Here is a 20,099-nt window from a genome sequence, read left to right on the forward strand (position 1 = left end):
TGTTGTGCTTATGTCCAATTTGCATTTCTTGTTGAGGCTTTGCTTGCAGCTGTTTTCATGCTGCTGTTTCTTTGTGAGTTTATGTCTTGGTCTTTCTCTGATATTGTAGTAGCTTTTTATGGTCAATTTTGTTCTTTGCTCATTTTCCCAGCCAGTATCTTGATTTTGAACTCTTAAATTTGGGCTCTGCTTACCTGGGGTTTGGGAGGTACCGTCCTAAGTTTTAGGGTTTTTGTTTTGTTTTGTTTTTTATGCTGCTGTTTTCAGAACTAGTTCTAGAGGTTCACAAGGTTTTTGTTCTCCCAAAGTGGTTTGATCTGGAGAGAGGTGTGGTCCTGGCCTGCACTCTTATGTTTATCCAAGAAGGGGCCCTGTTCCTTGTGATTGATTGTAAGTCCTCCTCTCCACCCTGGAACTGTGACCAATGACTGTGACCCAAACCTGTGTGAGAGCAGTAGATTTGCCAAACTGTACCAGGTCCTGCATCCAGTGACAGAAAAAGGTCCCTAGTAATACCTTTCTGACCAGTTGGACCCTCTTACCATCTCTGGGCTGAGAGCTCCTGAAACTTCTGCTGCTTCTGTCACAGTCACTTTGAAGGCCTACCCCTCATGCTGCTGTTGGGTATACTTTGGACCAACCCCCATCTCAGTGTTATAGATCTCTTCTGGAGACCTCCTAAGTTTACTTAGACTGTAAAAAATGTTTCACCCTGACCTTTTGTTGACTCTGCCACTCAGAATTCAATTTGAGGCATTATTACAAAGTTGTTTGGGTAAGAATGTTGGGAGAGTTCAGCTAGTGTGCTGCCTCTCTCAAAAATGACCCTTTCTCACCCCCTACTTCCTTAAAGTTCTGTCCTTGGAGTTCTTCCTTGGAAGATTCAAGTATAATAATTAATCATCCTCATGCCCTTTCCCCTTAGATATCAGTTATAGTTTTTGTTTTTGTTTTACCCAAAGAAACATGCCTCACCTGATCAGAGGCTAAAGATCTCTTTTCTCATCTCATCTCTTTGAATATTAGATGGAAATGTTATTCTAATCATTCAACATGATCCACTATTCAACAGTGGTTATCAGCTCTCTAGGCTGTTTCTATGCTTCCTAAATTAGCTTTAGATGTGAACAGGGAAGGATGATTCTGAAACAAGCTGCTTAATAACCATGCAAGTATAACCCCCAGTCCCTAAGCCAAGTGATTAGGTACTATCTCTTTATTGATCAATGAGTATCAGGGCATAATTGTCAAGAGTGAAAGAGCTCAGGTTGTTTTTTTGTTTGTTTGTTTGCTTTAGTTGTTTCGGCTTTTTGGAGTCTCTTTGAGCTTTGGAGTCTCTGCAATCTCTTTGTGTTTGGGGAGCTTCTGACTTCCAGCTTTGAGAGAGAAAATGGAAAATGTTAGCCTTATGTCAGGTTGCTGAAGAAAAAGACCCTAGGAAGAATCTAAAATGAGGAGAGCTGACAGTCTCCAGGATGTCTCTATCTGCAGCTTGCTACACTAGAGACTTTGGGGAATTCTCTCTTGGGTGAGATCTAGAACTATCTCTTGGTTGAGGAGAGTTATCTGACTCCCAGTGGGAGAGCTTTTTCATTCTATATTGTCTGGTATATATTCTGATATGTATACTTTCTTTACTTCTATTTTCTACTGATTTGGATAAATGGATTTCATAGCTAAGTACTATGTGTGTTCATTGTAGAACTGGTGTTTGGTGGGGAGGGAGTCAAACCTTGGATATAAAGCTCAGGGTCCTCCTCTTCTCTAATAAGGAGCAAAGATCTGAAGTTAAATTGAATCTAAAAATCACATCCTCTGAACCAGTAATATTTAAGGAGGCAGAGATATCTGTATCTATATGTATATAAAAATATGTATATCTATATACTGATATAGATATATCTGTTTCTTCTTTCTTAGAGAAGGATTGGGGGACAATCTTTTCTGCCTCCTTTTGAGCCACAAAATGACACTTCTGTGCTAGGTGTGTGTGTAGGATGGAACACCAAGAAAACACATTGTTTTAGCAGTTTTAAAGGCCTTTACTATACACACTGCAATGAGTTATGGATTATCTGGTATAGCCATTTCTGCTGATGTTGGTGAATGCAGTAACTCAGCACTTTTAGGAAATGCTCTTGGAAGATGGGGGAGGGGCAAGGAAAATGTTTGTTTGTTTGTTTCCTAGTACCTAATCTTCTAGTGATGAGTCTTTCTATACTTAGCTAATATGGTCCTCAGACAAAAGACATTCTACCACCAGATCCAAGCCTTGCTAGTTTGGCAGGACCTGTCAGAATTTGTGTTCTCCTGATACAGCCTTCAAAAACCCAGAGTCAATTCTAAGCCATAAGGATGGATCTGAGGAAATCGCAGGGCAGGAAAGACTAAAAATAAAATTAATAATAAAAGTAGTTGACAATTATAAATAATTTAAAGGCTCACAAAAACATTATGTATTATTTCCCTTGAGCCTGAGAATGATTCTGTGAGATACTTACTACAGATTTTATTACCCATTGTACAGATGAGGAAACTCGGGTTTGCAGAGATGAAATGACTTGTCCATGGTCACATAGTAACTAAGTGTCAGAAGCTTGACTTGAACACATGACTTCCTGAATTCCCACTTCACCACTTATTTATTATTATAGTCATCGCTCAGTTTGCCACTGGTTGTAAGATCCCTTGTAGTTTCTCAATCACCCATTACATCAGATCAGAACTGGCTATTTTTAAATGAATTTGGTCAGTTCCATTTTATTCTCTTCTTTTTCCTTTCTATTCTACCTATAGAACATAACAGTTCCTCATTTTTAAAAGTTATTTCATCAGTAATTTACTCTTGTTGCCTGTTTTTGTTCAATAGGAAACAATCCAGGGTCTTGTGATGATCCAGGAACACCAGCTCATGGCTCTAGGCTTGGGGAAGAATTCAAGGTTAAAAGTCTTCTCCGTTTCTCCTGTGAAATGGGTTACCAGTTGAGAGGCTCTCCTGAGAGAACATGCTTGCTTAATGGATCTTGGTCTGGAGTACAGCCAGTGTGTGAGGGTAAGTAGCCCTTTCAGTAGTCCTATACTTCTGTGTCTCTGTGATCCCATCTCTTGGGATTTTTACTCATAATCAATGTAACAGTTTTCAAATATGGAATCATAAAAAATATTCAATTATGGCAGTCATGGAGTTTCTGAATATACATTCTGAATATACATGAATATACAAAGTACAATATAGAACATGGTCTCTGTCCCTCAAAAGTTTATAATCTTAATTAAAAAAGCCTTCAGACCTTTTCTGTGAATGAACTTCTTTTAGTTTGCTTAAGTTTATGATCACATTGGGGGAGAGGGTGGTGGTAAGCGATCAAGCAGAGGAAATGTAAGCTACTCAGGGAGATAGTTATAGACCATTATGCTCTCATCCCCAAGAACCAAAGTGAGAACATAATATTATTAGCTGTCTTATATTTGAATTCAAAAAACTTTGACTAAGCACCTACTATGTGTGAGACTAGAAATTAGCCAAGTGGTAATCCACCTTTTGCTTAAAAACTTCATTGGGGGAGTATATTACCACTGAAGGAAGTGCATTCTTGTACTGGATAGATATAGTTTAAGGAATTTCCTCCTAACATCCAACTACCTGTTGCTACTAGTTCTGCTCTTTGGGGCCAAGGTGAACAAGTTTAATCTCTGTTTCATGCAGCAGCTGAAAAATTAGGAATATTGGACCCATAGAGGTGAATTAACTTGCTTAAGGTTACTCCAATCTCATGAATCCACTGCGGTGCCCTTTCCTCTAAACAGTTTTGCCTTTTTGTAGGCCTCTGCTCTACATCATTTGTGCCATGTGGACACTTACTGAGGAAGGCACTTAGAACTCATTGCTCCTCAGTTGATGATTTCCCTTCCTAAGTTTATTTATCAATATTGACTAGTTTGTGAGCCACAAGCTTATAACTATTACATAGATTACTTCCAACAAAATGAAATTATTAAAATTCTACCAGCAACCTTCAAGAAGCAAAAGAAGGTTAAGATAGACATGTACATTTCCAATAAAATTGATTCAGAATTATTCAGTGACATTCTAAGTGGCAGATAACTAATGAGTGAATGACAATGAATTGCATATAAGGTGGGGGGAAGGGTGCCAAAATCAGAAGAACTATTAGGATTTGTAGATTTAGAACTGGAAGAGACCATAGATGTCATCTAGTCCAACTTCTTCATTTTACAGATGAGGAAACTAAAGCACAGAGAGGAAAAGTTAATTGCTCAAGATTATATAGATAAATGAGATCTGAGCTAGGATTTGAATCCAGGCTCTTTAACTCCACATTGTGCATATTTCCTATTATATCATATTGTCTCACATGATAAAAATCAGATATTTGGGGCATTTCCTGAAGAAAAAAATGAAGAATGGACTTAGAAAAGAGAATGGCTGTAGAAAACTGAAGTTATTGTTCTTCGGACATTGAGATGCTATGCAAAACATGTTGACGAGAGAAAAAAATCACTCATTTTCAAAGAACTGCTAAAATGAAAATTTCCCAGTGGAAAGCCCACTTTTATTTTCTCACTGAAGGATTTTGAAGCCTAGTTTGAACCTTAATGGAGGTGGATATATGTGTCAGTTACATGGTGATCTTAGGTACCAAAGTATCTTATTCATTCTAGTTTAAGAGCTTAGGACATCATTTGCTATATTAGGAGATCCCCAAATAATTTAGTTTTGCAAATTTAAAAGTTGGCAAGAATTAAAGCCACTATGGATGAGTGATGTGTTCCCATGGAATCTCATTCCTTTAGGACTGTGATAGAACACTGTGAATGCTAGTCTTATAAAGCATCAATGTATTCATTCATTTGAATAAGAGAATTTAATTGCATGTCACTCAGTAATCTGCTTTATGTAGTTCATACAAAGTACTTTTTAAAAATAGCAAGTAGTTTTGCCCCAAATTGAGAAATTTAAAAGGATACTGTAAAACTTTCAAAAGTCTTCACTAAGAATATTAAGACCATTCTCCCAAAACCCTCTCTCCACTCCTCAAAACTCCTTATTATAACCCTTGCTCCTTCAGTACTGGAACTATTTCATCGTGTAGAGTATCTAGAACATAGTAGATGTGTAGTAAATGCCTACTACCTTCTATTCTTTCCTTCCTTCCCTCCTTCCTTCCTTCCTTCCCTCCCTCCTTCCTTCCTTCCTTCCTTCCTTCCTTCCTTCCTTCCTTCCTTCCTTCCTTCCTTCCTTCCTTCTTCCTTCCTTCCTTCCTTCCTTCCTTCCTTCCTTCCTTCCTTCCTTCCTTCCTTCTTTCCTTCTTTCCTTCCTTCTTTCCTTCTCTCTGGCCATTCCTTGTAAATCTTATTTGCTGGATTCCCATCTACTTCCCAGTTTCTCTGTGTGGCTATATCTCAGACTCTACCCTGGGTCCTCTTCTCTCTCTACTGCCTTTCTTGGTTATCGCATCAGTTGCCGTGAATTCCACTATCATCCCTATGTAGATAACTTCCAGATCTATATATTCAATATTAATCTTTCTCTTGAGCTCAAGTATCAGATTGCCAATTGTCCTTTCAATGTTTTTTGCTGGATGTCCTGTTGTCATCCCTAGTTTTCTAGTTACCTGACTTCAAAGACTTAGAGTTACCCTTCACTCTTCCTTCTCCTGCACCCCTCACCCTGATTATCTAATAAGTTCCTAGTCTTGTTGACTATACTTCTGCAATGTCTCTTGCTTTTGTCTACTACTCTCCACTCACACAACTATCACCTTAATTCAGGTTTCCATCTTTTACTTGTACTATTATAGTAGCTTCCAATTGGTTCTTCCTGCCTTCAGTCTTTCCTTTTTCAAATAATTCTTTCATATGACTGCCAAATTTGTATTCCTAAAGCACAAATGATTCCTAATCATTTTACTCCATTTTCTCAGGAAACTCCAGTGTTTCCAGTTGCCATTAATGCAAAGAACAAATGCCTCTGTTTAGCAGTTGAAGCCATTCTTAATTTGAATGAATCCTACCTTTCAAGCTTATTAGACATCACTGTCATTCACACATGATTTGGTATGGCCAAACTGGCCTCCTTGCTGCTACTTGTTCACAACTTTCCATCTCTTCCATTGCTTTTGCAAAGGCTGCCCCCATAACTGGAAAGCATTGCTTTTTTTTTTTCTACTTTTGCCTAATAGAATCACTCACTTCCTTAGAGATTTAAATGAATTGTCACCTCCTACCTAATTTCCTCCTGTGTTAGTGTCCTTTTCCCCAGATATTACTTTGTTATATGTTACTGAGTCCATTTAGTCTAAGCCTTACATTTTATAGATAAGCAATTTGAGACCAAAAGAATGTAAGCGACTTGTTTAAGGTCATGTGAGGCATTTTGGTAGAGCAGAAAGACCACTGGCTTTGAAGTCATAAGGTTTATATTTAAATCCACTGTCTGCCACTCAACACACATATGACCATAGGCACCTTACTTACCTTCTTTAAGCATCAACTTCTTTACTTATAAAATAAGGAGATTAGACTAAATGGCCATTAAGATAACTTTCTTCTATAAAGTTATGATTTTATAATCCTATGCAGAACAAAAAAGTCACAGAATTTGAGAATGTAAGGGACCTCAGGACCACCCTGTCTAAGCCATGTCAGTGACCTTGAGCACCAGGTCAAACAGACAGTAAATGGTAGAACCAGAATTCCAACCCAAGTATTAAGTAATAGAAACAGGATTCAAAATTCAATTTCTCAAACTCAAAATCCATTTATATTTCTAATACATTCCCTCTCTAAAGGCTTATACTTTAGTAGGGAAAGTAAAATCTGTTTATTAATAACTAATAAAAAGTACATACCCAATAAATATTTGTTCAGTGAATATAATGACTGTAATAAGTTAAGGAGAGGAATGTTTTAGTTGATGATAGAAATATAAACAATACTTCCAAGTAATACATTTCATAAGAGTTCATAGGTTCACAGGATTTCATGCTGGAAAAAGCCTAAAAGATAATCTCTGCCAGTGCCTTCATCTTATAATTGGGGAAACTGATTCTGGGAGAGGTGAAAGGATATGTCCAGGGTTACAGATGCAATAAATAATGGAGTAAAAATTTGAATCCAGGTTTTCTGACTCCAATTCCCAGTTTTTCCTTTGAAACCACACTGACTGTGTAGCTATTTTTAGCCCAGGATGTCTTTGGCTACAGTTACCCACGTAGTAGTCATATGCTTTTTTGTGATTATGCCAACCTAATTTTTTATAAACCGTTACATGAGAGAACCTAGAATAGATGGAGAGTGAGTCACAAACAGAGGTAGTCATGGGATATAGACTGATTCAAGAAAGAACACTGCCCCTACAATCACAGATTAGTGGTCATCTAATCTGGCCTTCTCATTTTAAAGATGATGTATCTGAGACCCAGAGAATTGAAGTGACCTACCCATGGCCACACGGGTTCAAATCCAGTGCTGAGGGCAAGAGTGTGATTCTATTCTTTTTCTCTCACCTAGCCCCCCAACACACATACACCACAGTTGCAATGTATAATTATCAGGAAAGATATCATCACCATATGGCTGTTATGAGAGCTCCCTGAGACAACCAGCATAACTATTGGAGAAAAAAGAAATCAGAGTTAATGTCTTGGCTTGCTTTTAAGAAGTACTTAACTGCTTCTTTCAATTAAAATGAAGAATGGTGGCAAAGGAGCATTTAATTATATACATTGAATGGGTGCATATATATATATATATATATATATATATATATATATATATATGTTTAATGATACTTATTGCAAGTATCTCCGTCATCTATTTGGAGACAAATGATAATAACTCTCAGATTTCACTGCTTTTTTTCTTGAGTTTGTTGAAACATTACCCATGGCTAAGGATGTAGGAGCTACAGTCAGCTTTACCAAAAAGAAAAAAATGCTGATAGTAACTTTGAGCTATTTAAAAAAAGGTTGGCCATAGTTTCATGTTCCCAGCCAAGTTATGTTCTTGATGCTATAATAACCTCTACTGATTCTATCAAGAAAACGAAACCAGTTGGAAATGGAAATGGAAATGGAAATTAATGGAAACTTCCAGAGAATTTACAGTTATTGTTAAAACAAAACAAAAGAAACAAACAACCCCTCCCCCAGTTAATGGGCCACAATAGAAAAGCTTTTTAAAATGTCCTTTGACATCTGCTAATTTATGTTTCTAATAAACTTTTTTTCCACCACTTAAAACCATTTTAACTATACTTTTTAATGAGGTAGTCTTTCAATCATAGGCTCATTATCTTCCTTTTATATCCTTATATATCTCATGAAATAATATAACTACATCATTTGACCTTAGTTGAATCTTCTTTCAAACAAGTCAAAGGTTTAATCAGAAAATGTCTATATTCGTGTGACCATGAATATGAGTATTTTAAGATTCTTAAATTAGACAAAAAAAAGATGCATCCACCGTCATAAAGTTTGTTCTAATGCCACATGAATAGAAACAGGCCTTGGTTTCCTTCTAGTCACAGATGTTGTATATAAACAACTTTAGATTGCCACTAATGATTTCACTTTTAACATGAAAAGGGAAAACTCTCATTCCTCTTTAATGATATGTACCAACTTCCTCTACTTCCTAGGACCCCCATGCCATGCTCCTTACCACAGTCCGTGTTTCTTACCTTGCCCCAGTTATAGAGGATCAGTGTTGGGGGCAATAGTGGTAATAAATGTGGTAGAGAAGTTTTGTTTAAGGGAACAAGGAGTAAGAGAGAAGTTATATTGTTACTGCTATTGCCATTCCCTTTCCTTTTTCAAATTATCCTAGAGCATTTTGTAAGTTCCTTTTATTTATCATCATCACACCCCCACTACCATCTTGTTTAGTAATTTATATTCATGCTGCCTTGCCTTCAAATATAATGTTCTGGGAGGTTGGGGGAGGGGCAGTTAGAGTATGTCATTTTTTTCCTCTTATATTTATTGGATGAATGGTTGAGAGAAAGATGTGATGGAGCACTCACCAGTTACATTCTTCTATGCTTGAAAAAGGGAGCCAGAGATTCTGTCTTTACCCGATATGTTTGAATCAAATGAATATTTATCACAAAGGGTTTCTTTTTTTCTGGGTCTCATCTATTAGTACAATAGGAAATTCAGAAGAGAATGGAGAACAAAGGACTCTATAGTACAAAGAAGCTTAGTATAGTTTGAGACTGGGGTTCATGCTAGAGAAAAGGAAGAAGGACCAGAGAATTATTGAGGGTGATTCATTACAAGAGGTCAAAAAACTAGAACAGATTTTTTTTTAAATCTGAGATTTCACCAGAATGGCAAAGGGGTTCATGATTAAAAAAAAAAAGATTAAGAACATCTGGCTAATAGATTCCCTTTTTTCCCTTTACTGTGGGTTTATTCCTTTATGATGAATACTCTTTTATCTTTAGTATATAGAGACAAAACCTGTAATAAAAGTGTATATTGTATACATAGTTTAAAGAGAGCAGGGAGCTACAGAAAGCAAATGATGCCCATTCACCAGGAAATAATGAGGTAGGGGAGGAGGAGGAAGTGAAGAGGGGAGTCAGGGATCTGGAAAATTCTATGTAGGCAATTGAATCCTTAAGCAAATCAGTGAGCCTGACCTGTCTTCAACTCTTCATGATTATTTGCAGTTAAGGGTGTTAACTCTTCATTTGTAGTCAGCTGGCCACTGGCTTTTGGCATGACCATACCCTCTTCATCCTCTTTCTTCTATGAGGAGCTAAGAACTACCTGGATTTTGCTGGTCCTGTGTGACTTCCATCTCCTGTGATCCTTCAGTTGTTTTCTCTAGTTAGGAAACACTACAATTTCCATGGACTCCCTTGCCAATAAGGGGCTATACACACATCTGTAACTGTTTTTATCCCCCTAAAGAATATAATTTCCTTGAGTTTAGAGACTCTTTCATTTTTGGCCTAGTGCTTAGAACAATGCCTGGAAGACAATAGTCACTTAATAAATGCATGTAGCTGGATTATCCTTCAGGCATTGTGTATCAAATACGGGTTTAAGTGTATTAAAATTTTTCTAGTCGAACTCCCTTATTTTACGTAGGAATTAAGTTTGACACAGGGAGGTTAAATGACTTGCCCAAATCCATTGGAGAAAGAGCCAGAACTAGAAATAGAATCTCCTAACTCTTCATCTGGTGCCATTCACATGTTTTGCAGATTTAGCATTCTGTTTTGTGACAGTTTTTCTAGGGGAAAAATGAAAAAAAAAACCAAAACTTCAACCTATCTTTGCAGACTCATTATACCTATACCTAAACTAGCCAATGTTCTAATTTCCCACCTGTACGCCAATTTAAGACTGGCTGTGGAATATTCTCCATCCCTAACTTTACTTATTGCTCCTCACTCCTCTCAAGGTTTGGCTGCAGTGGTTTCCTAGAGGAGAACTTTGCTTGTTTCCTGTGTTGTTAGTCCCTGCTTCTCACCCCTTTTTGTATTTTTGTATTTATATTTTCTATTTACTTATTGGTGTACATGTTACCTCCTCCTGCCTAGTAGAATATAGTCTCCTTGAAAGAAGGAGTTTGTTTTTGTTTTTGTTTTTGTCTTTATATCCTCTCCACTTCTATAACCAGAGACATAATTGAAGATTAGTAAAATTTGTTCAATTAAATTGGGAAATCATATTAAAATCATTGCCCTGGGCATTGATGTTAAGTGAGGTAATACTGAACAGAGGTCAGAAGGGGAATATAAAATAGATCATACTGATAAATTGTTTGAGGACCTTCTTGGATTTTTTTTTCTTTTCAATTGCACTGGCTGTGTTAAAGCTTTTGAGAGAAAAGGTGGGGTCATGGGGGGAGGGATTTGGGTTTACTTGGCTAAGATAATATTGAACAAAATAGAATAAAATCAGTACTTTAAAGTTAATCTGCAAAGATGAACTGACCGTAGAGCAGCCACTGTGATTTTGCCCTAGAAGAAACCAGGGATTTATTTATTAATTTAAAAAATATCACTAATCAGAGTACAAACATTATCAACACCACCAGCAGCAGCTAACATTTATATAGCAACTACTATATGTCAGCCACTATGCTCAGCACTTTACAAATATTCTATTGTAGCCACACAACTCTGGGAAGTATATGTTAATAGCTAATAGTTAACATTTGCATAGTTCTTGCTATGTGCAGTTTGGAGCTGTAATGGATAGAGTGTGGGGCCTGTAGTCAGCAAAATTCATCTTCCTAAGTTCAAATGTGGTCTCAGACACTTACCAGCTATGTGATCCTGAGCAAGTAACTTAACTCTGTTTACCGCAGTTGTCTCACCTGTAAAATGAACTGGAGAAGGAAATGGCAAACCACTCCAGTATCTTTGCCAAAAAAAAAAAATCCCAAATGGGGTCATGAAGAGTTGGACACAAGTGAAAAAAAAAAGACAAAACAAAACAAAAACTGATACTATGTGCCAGACACTTGTGCCAAGCACTTTACAACTGTTATCTCATTTGATACTCACAACAATCTTGGGGAAAAGGTGCTATTATTATCCCCATTTTATATTTGAGAAAACTGAGGCAGGCAGAATGACTTGCCCAGAGTCATAGAGCTAGTAAGTTTCTGAGATCTGTTTTGATCTCGTCTTCTCAGCTCAAAGTCTAGCACTTTATCCACTGAACTATCTAACTGCCTCTTTACATATAATAATAAGACAAACACTGAGCTGGAACTCTAAAAATCTGGGTTCTATACCTGGCATTTTTTATATCTTTATAGTAGCTAACACCTTGAAATAGAGGGACTGTGCTATTCTGGTCCAGCAGAAAGTTTCTGGCTCATCTCTAAATCCTTGTAGAGAAGGGTTGAGTGCATAACGTAAACAGTCTGCAAAGCACATCAGTTTTTAACAATATCATTGTTGGAGATGCCATCAAAATATAGTTGTTTCATTCTATACAAAATGGGCTTTGCTTTTGAAAAAACAATGTGCAAAATAGGTTTCAAAACTAAGATACAATTATTCACAGTTTTTAAGAAAAGAAAAGCAAAACAAAAGAATTGGGAATGTGAGGCAACGCAAAGAACACTACATTTGGAATCCCTAGAACATGAGTGGGAATCTTGGCTCTGCTGCTCACTACCTATGCGAAAATGGGCAAGTAACTTAACTTGACATTCCTCCCCTTGCTTCCACATTCTTGCAGGAATGTACATACATATACATTCTACACTGCTACCTGTTAGTCTCCTTAACAAAGTTCGGCTCAGGTGCCACCACCTATAGAAAGTCTTTCTTGATCTCTTCTGCCTCAGATCATATTATTATTTGCTTATCCATGCATACATAAGATAGAATATAAACATCTTGAGGAAATGGACTGTTTCATTGTGCAAAAGGGCAAAGGAGATAGAGGGCAGGGTCTAGAATCAGATAGACCTAAGTTCAAATCCAGCCTCAAACATTTACTAGCTGTATGACCCTTTACAAATCATACACACACACACACACACACACACGGAAAAAAAAAACCTCTGCCTCAGTTTCCCCAACTGTAATAGGGATTATAACAGCACCTACCCCCAAGGTTTTTGTGAGAATGAAATGAGATAATATTTGTAAGAAGCATTTATACCATGAGCCTGGCACATAGTAGGTGCTATGTAAATGCTTAATTCTCTTTCCATGCTATCTTCACAGCCTCATTGTCTAGGATAGTTCTTAGATGTAATAGGCACTTAATGGTGAATTAAATTGGGTCTTAGTTTCCTAATGTATAAGAAGAAAGGGGTGGGTAACCTGCAGCCTCAAGACCATGTATGGCCCTCTAGGTCCTCAAGTGCAGCCTTTTGAATCCAAACGTTGCAGAACAAATACCCTTATAAGGCCACATGTGGCCCATCACTGAGCTAGATAATCTATAAGATCTCTTCCTATTCTAAATTGTGTTGTTTTAGGTTTCCTATAAATAACAAATATGGCACCTAGGTGGCACATTGAATTGAGTACAGGACCTGAAATCAGGAAGACTCATCAATCTGAGTTCAAATCTGACCTCAGACACTTATTAGCTGACCCTGGACAAGTCACTTATTCCTCTTTATCTCAGTTTTCTCATCTGTAGAATGAGCTGGAGAAGGAAGTGGCACACCACTCTAGTATGTTTGCCAAGAAAACCCCAAATGGGATCATGTAGAGTCAGACACGACCGAAACAATAGAACAATAGCTAATAAATAGCAAATACCCCTAGTACATTTAAAATATGGTCTAATTGATATCCAGGTTTTCAGAAATCTGTCTCCTTCATTAAGAAAGTTATACCTTTGCTAATTGTAACAGCAGAATATAAGCCCCTTGAGGAACTGTTTAAGTTTTGTCCTTATGTCACAATTGGTTTGCACAGTGGCTGGCATATGATAAAGGCCTAATACATCTTTTTTGAAATAAATTGTTTTCAATAGTAGTGTGGGGCAATTTCTCATCCCTAGTTCCTGGAGAGCCCTAGGAGAATTTCATGTAGATCTACTAAATTGAGGTCAAATAACTTGAGTTACTAAACTGAAGAAAAAAAACCAAAAACTGATGTGCTTAGGAAGACTACTCAACATTAGTAACTTCAGCTTTCTAGGGGTCAGCATTGCCTTTTGTAACCTTTCAGATCCACTTAGCAGTATTCTGTAGCAATTTAGGATAAAGAAGTTAACATCTTTCACAGGAGAGATAAAGGAAGGGGAAATCAAACATGTATAAAAGAGGAGTTTGGGGGGGGATATTTGCCATTCAGCTGATTGTTGTTATTGCTGTTTAGTCATTTTTCAGTCATGTCTGATGGGGGCGGGGACCAAGACAAGATCTTTGCCCCTTGCCCCAAAGGGAATCTGACTCCCACTTGTCTACGGGACCCGGAAAACCCTTAAACTTTCAGGTTCCTTATCGACTCCCCTTACCTCCCTTTGAAAGCCCTAGCTGTACCCTTTGATCTTAGGCCTTTCAAACTTCTTCCTTCTAGTTCCTCTCATTATCTATTCCCTTTATCTGTTCATTCTCTCAGACCTTCCAATTGGATTTCTCACCTAGACTCTTTTCCCAGCCCCCTTCTCTGGCTACCCAAAGTTACTTCAGTGTATAAAAATTCCACCCTGGCCCCCATTCAGACACTGAGAACCTCAGGCTCAAAAGGCTGAGACCTTCTCATGCCCTCTCGTCCCCACGGGCGTTACTAGGCTGAGAATCTCTCATGCCCCAAAGGCTGAGCTGTTTTCATGCCCGCTTGTCCTTACTGGCATCACCTGGCCTATGCGATTTATCACTAATAAACTTTTCCTCTGGTTGAAGAAGATTTAAGTTGAATTCATTCAGGCAGGGCCCAGTACTGCAATCTTGGGGTGTCCCCCAGCAGCACCCCAAAAGTCCTAGACCTCTTCATATGGTTCCCTGACCGGAAAATAACTGCTAAATCTCAAACTCTTCTTCAGCCAGGACTGGTAAGCCTCCCCCTCTCCAGTTCTTTTGTTGTCTTGTGGCTGGGAGAGGGATTTCCAAGCAGCTAGCCAAGCTTGCCTTGGAAGTGTTTTCAGGCCTGACCTCTCAGATCCTGCTAGGGCAGACAGCTATGAGGCTGTCCCGAACTCCACCTGACACTCTCAGGCTTGCGGTCCAGTTGCTCTGCTTGACCACTTGGACCTGGGTATACCTTCCTTATCATAGAGGATGGACTGCCTATCAGGAAGGGTAGGTCCAATCCTCTCAGTTCTCTCAGCACTAGGGAATTAGGAAACTGTTGGATATTTTTTCCTAATTTTTTTCCTTTCCACTAAGCCCACAATAGGTCAATCCTCTTCAATTCCCAAGAATTCACCTTTGGTCTGTCTTTTACAAAATTGTAAAAATTTTAGCTTCTGTACAGGACTTAAGAAGAAAAAGCTGGTGCATTTTTGCAACACCGTTTGGCCTCAGTATCACCTGGAAAATTATGAGGCATGGCCCCTTTTTGGATCATTACTGCTAAAGACCCTCTCAGAGTTAGAAAAATATTGTCACACAGAAAGAAACTGGGAGGAGATTCCTTACTTAATGGCCTTTGTTGAGCTTTCTAGAGATCCCATTCTCAGAAAGGATTGTAAGATGCTCATAGCTAGAGCCATCCCACTAGTGGAGAGTGGGGATCAAATGGACCTTTTGGATGATCCTCTTCTTATGCTTTCTAGGGTTATGGCACCCCCCTCATCCCAACCTCCATTGGCACCACCTCCCCAGCACCTATCTCCACCCCATTCTCCTCCGACCTCTCCAACTGTTCTCCATTCCCCCAGACCCCTCCTTCTGCTCCCCATCCTTCCCCAACCCTTCCTTCTGCTCCCTATTCTCCCTTGACCCCTCCTGCATTTCCCTATTCTCCCCTATGCCCCTCCCCCCATTTCCCATGCCACCACCTCCTTGCCCATCCCCTCTTTCCCTTGGTTTTCTTTCCCTTTTCCTCTGGCCTCTTGCATTTCCTTCCCAAACCCCTGCTCTAGAGGCTGCTCCTACTCAGACCTTGAGCAAGGGCCCCACCCCCATCAAAGTCCAATTCTTTGTGACCCATTTTGGGGTTTTCTTGACAAAGATACTAGAGTGGTTTGCCATTTCCTTCTCCAACTGATAGGAGTTATTATTGGGGTAGGAAATGTTTTGCTGTTCAAGAGTAGCAAAGTGGAGCTGACCAGACATTTTCACAATTGTTAAACGTTAAATTGTTAAATTTTCTATTTGCTCTAAAGCAGCAGGATTAAAGTAACCATTTAGAAAAAGCTGCAGGTATCTCTAATACGAGGACAACAAATAGTTTCTACAACACTGCATGATATATATTAAAAAAACCCCAACAAACCTGCTTAATTGTGTACTTACATTTGTAAGGTAACGTGTGTTGGTATAGGATTTGAACCTAGGTACTCTAACTCCAAATTCAGTGTTCTTCCTACTGTAGTAACAAAGTTAGTTTTAATACGTAAAATAATTATCTTATGTCTTTTCATTTTAATCTCAAAAAAGTACATTTCCTCTTTCCTATGTTTAAATTTTCTTTTTAAAATGCAGTTCAGGAACTATAATATGAAACACCTAGTATTCACATTTGCAACTCTTCAATGAAAATGAAGAGCTAATCCTTACATACATCTCAGGTCCACATTGCAGTCATGCTGCTGGGAGTTCGAAGTTAAAAACCTCTTCCTGTATCAGGAAGAGGTTCACTAATTTTGAGTGTCCTATTTTCCTGATAGCTGTGTCTTGTGGAAATCCTGGCACTCCTGCAAATGGCATGATAATAAACAGTGATGGAATACTCTTCTCAAGCTCAGTGATCTATGCCTGTTGGGAAGGTTACAAGACTTCAGGGCTGACAACTCGCCATTGCACAGCCAATGGGACTTGGACTGGCACAGCTCCTGACTGTACAGGTGAGGCCCTTACTTATTCAACAGTCTTAAGAATGTTATGATGAATTTTAATAAATGGCTTTTTAATGAAAAGGCTATTGACTTTCACAGAATTTCCTCCATTGTTTCATTTCTTAAGTGGAAGGGTAGAAGAGAGGAAAAAAACTTTTGTTTTAATTCAAAAACTTTTATTGATTAACCATATTAAAATCTTACATCTTTTTAAAAAATAATTTCAAAAATTGTAAGCATATCCCCATAGTTAGTTTTTGTGGTGAGCTGGGCCAGTTGTTGAAAGCATGATGTTGATGAGATGAATGCCTCAGATTCCTGCTTATACGGACAACTTAGTTCTTCATGGAGCAAAACACTCTGAATTGTGGCCACTGCCTGTAGCAGCCATAACCTCAATCAGCTACTGTTTCTGGGCATGATACTTTTTACAACAGGGACTAGATAAGGACATAGATTCAGGCTTAAAGTACAATCTGTCACCAATAGTGAAAAACCACTGTAAGCATAGGCCCGGTCCTAACTCTCAAACCTACACAGACACAGACACACAGACACACACAGACACACACATGCACACACACACACACACACACATTACCAGATTTTCCCACTTTTCACAATATTTCAAAGGAAATAATCTGAAAATAGACCATATTTATTTAATAAAAGTTTCAAATATTTTTGGTTTAAAAAAAGACATTACAAAAAGTTGCTTTTGGTGTTCCTTTATAGTTATAAGTTGTGGAGATCCAGGTACCTTGGCAAATGGCATTCAGTTTGGAAATGATTTTACCTTTAATAAAACTGTGAGCTATCAGTGTAATCCAGGATATCTGATGGAACCTGCTAGTGCATCTACAATCCGATGCACAAAAGAGAGCACTTGGAATCAAAGTAAACCAGTCTGCAAAGGTCTGTGTTTTTTTTTTAACTTTTACAAATGTACAAATAATAACCCACAACAGAACTGTTTCATTATTATTTATAGGGTGTCACTGGGAAAGCTAGAATAGTCAGTTTGTGTCTTTCATTATTTCTATGCAATTATTTGTTTATTTATTTTTATAAAGAATAAATCAGCCAAACAGATGTATATGACAGTGGCAAGACAAAAGCAGATGCTATTGATGAAACTTTAAATGGAAATAAAACTCTCCTTACCCACAGTCCTTTAAATCCTTCTGGCTTTTTGCTTGGAAACTTTACTATCTCAAAGTCCTCTCTGCTAGGGATATGGTCTTCCAAGGGAAATGTGTGTGTGTGTGTGTGTGTGTGTGTGTGTGTGTGTGTGTGTGGTTTTTCCCTCTCTTAAAAGTAATAAGAACTCACCTAATAGTTAACCAACACTGATTTTTAACATTTCCTTAGTTGTTATCATTAAAAGATATACATTAAGTACCATATGAGTTTTAATTAGAATGTGAATTAGAAGAGGCTATGTAACACTGAAAGTTATTTGTCTTCTTGAAATAGCTGTCATGTGTGGTCAACCCCCTCAAGTCCAATATGGAAAAGTGGAGGGAACAGATTACAGCTGGGGGGCCAGCATAAGCTACAGTTGTGCTGAGGGCTATCAGCTCTCCAATTCAGCAATCCTTTCCTGTGAAGGACGGGGAGTGTGGAGAGGTGACATTCCACAGTGTCTGCGTAAGTTATTTAGGGAAACATCTTAATTTTATCCTGTGTCTTCTGCCTGAGATGTTTACCAGTGGGGTAAGGGATATCCTTTAATTAGGACATAAATGACACCTTCTATAGCCTTTTGTGAAAAGTAGGAACAGGTAAAGCTTACGTTAAAATTTGTGAGCTATATTTAACTGACCAAGAGTAAATTAGGCAGTCTAATATTAAGCTATGATTTCTAGTGTTTGTGTTCTTTTGGTTGCATTCTAGTCTGTTGGGGTTAAAAGAACTATAGACTAATGTTTGTAGCTTAATGATTAAAACATTAAGCTACAGGTTAACATGCCTAAATTGTGTTTTAATGTCCCAAGTGCTTTCCCCACTTACTTGTTCTTTTTTTTTTTTTTTTTGTCCACTAGCTGTATTCTGTGGTGATCCTGGCACTCCTGCTGAGGGGAAGATTAGCGGAAAAAGCTTCATCTATAGATCTGAAGTCTCCTTCCAGTGCAAATCTCCTTTTATATTGATAGGCTCTTCAAAAAGAATCTGCCAAGCAGATGGCACTTGGAGTGGAATACAACCCACATGTATTGGTAATAATGAATTAATATAGCATGGGTTATTTTGTGACAAAGAAATTTCATATACCATATCAGATTGTAACAAGGTTTAGTTACATTGTGTTATAGTCCTTTGGTCTCATGGATGGTTTTCTCTGGCATCAAGGTTCTGGTGTCAGGATACTATGCTATTTTGATTAGGATTATGAGTATGGTAACCCAAGCTGGGGAACCTAAGGACCCACTGATTGTTTTGCTACATTGTCCTCACTTTCTAGGTCCTTTCTCTTCCCATCCCCTCTTTATCGTTCATCATCTAGACTAAGGAGCACCCTCAGAGAGGGAGATATACACCTAAAGAATCAGAATGTCTCTCTTCTCAGTCATTTTTATCTTCCCCTACCTCATGCTTCTCACATTCACTCACCTATCCTACATACTACACAAAGTGATGTTAATAATTACAGCTCTTGAATGTATTTAAACAAATTGTCTTTGCTTTTGCAGTAAGTGAAGACTTCCTTATCCCTTGATTTGTTAATGTATTTATTTGGTTCTTATATGCTTTTCATATTACCACTAGCAAATGACAACATGCACTTCTCTAGTAAACACTTCGAGATCTTGGATATTATCAGCCATTGAAGAGTATTTCCTTTATTAAAAAAAAAATTGCAGCAGAAATAACCGCATTGAAGATCTAGCTTTTCTAAAGTTGGAAGCATTTTCTATCACTTGGTTTTAATTGTTGTTGTTCTAAGTATGTTGGGCAGACTTTGTTTTTCCCCAAGAGGTTAGTTGATAACTTTTTTTCAAAGACTTTTTCACTTCCATTTTCCCATTGGCAGCTGTAGAGTATAAGTAATAATGAAGCTGAAAGGTCTTTTAATTGCTCAAGTGCTACATTTGGAGAAAATGTTACATGTTGGGCTTCCATCTGCTTCAGTCCTGAAACCTTTAATATTTTCCTTGTTGTCATTTATGAAGTCTTGAGGAAGAATGAGGAGGAAAACATAAATGCTATTCAAATTATAATCAGGGTCTATTTAAAGGGACACATGATTCAGGCCTACTAAATATAGCATCAGAGTAATTAGTTTTACAAATTACTAAAATGTTCATTAGGAATTTCTATACATGAAGATTTCCCATTATGGAGGGTTAATGAGAGCATGTGGGGAAAAATGTCACTGGATAGAGAAGGATATATAGATGCACTATTGAAGTAAATTACAATATTGGTGAGATCATGGCTTCATTAAAATACTGAAGTATAATAATGTTAATATTCTAAGAGTCACTAATTTATGACTCATCATAGAGAGAATGAATAGAGTGAGGTTAGACCACTCCTTCCTTATATTTCCTTAATAGTTTTCATTTTACTTTCTACTAAGATAAATTTCTTCCCCTCAAAGCCATATGAGTAATTCAAGTAACTCTTCAGTAC

At 37.9% G+C, this 20,099-nt stretch overlaps 1 protein-coding gene across 1 annotated transcript in view; it reads left to right on the top strand.

Annotated features, from left to right (window-relative positions):
• Nucleotides 1-20,099, top strand: part of CSMD1 (CUB and Sushi multiple domains 1) — a 1,378,384-nt gene that overhangs the window by 1,323,666 nt on the left and 34,619 nt on the right. The window contains exons 54-58 of the mRNA XM_078149151.1: nt 2,870-3,052; nt 16,296-16,472; nt 17,199-17,378; nt 17,940-18,113; nt 18,509-18,682. Coding sequence (XP_078005277.1) covers nt 2,870-3,052; nt 16,296-16,472; nt 17,199-17,378; nt 17,940-18,113; nt 18,509-18,682 — 888 coding nt within the window. The remainder of the gene's footprint in view (nt 1-2,869; nt 3,053-16,295; nt 16,473-17,198; nt 17,379-17,939; nt 18,114-18,508; nt 18,683-20,099) is intronic.

This window comes from Phascolarctos cinereus, unplaced genomic scaffold, assembly GCF_003287225.1.
Source record: "Phascolarctos cinereus isolate Bilbo 61053 unplaced genomic scaffold, phaCin_HiC Scaffold_2;HRSCAF=192, whole genome shotgun sequence".
Lineage (NCBI taxonomy): Eukaryota > Metazoa > Chordata > Mammalia > Diprotodontia > Phascolarctidae > Phascolarctos > Phascolarctos cinereus.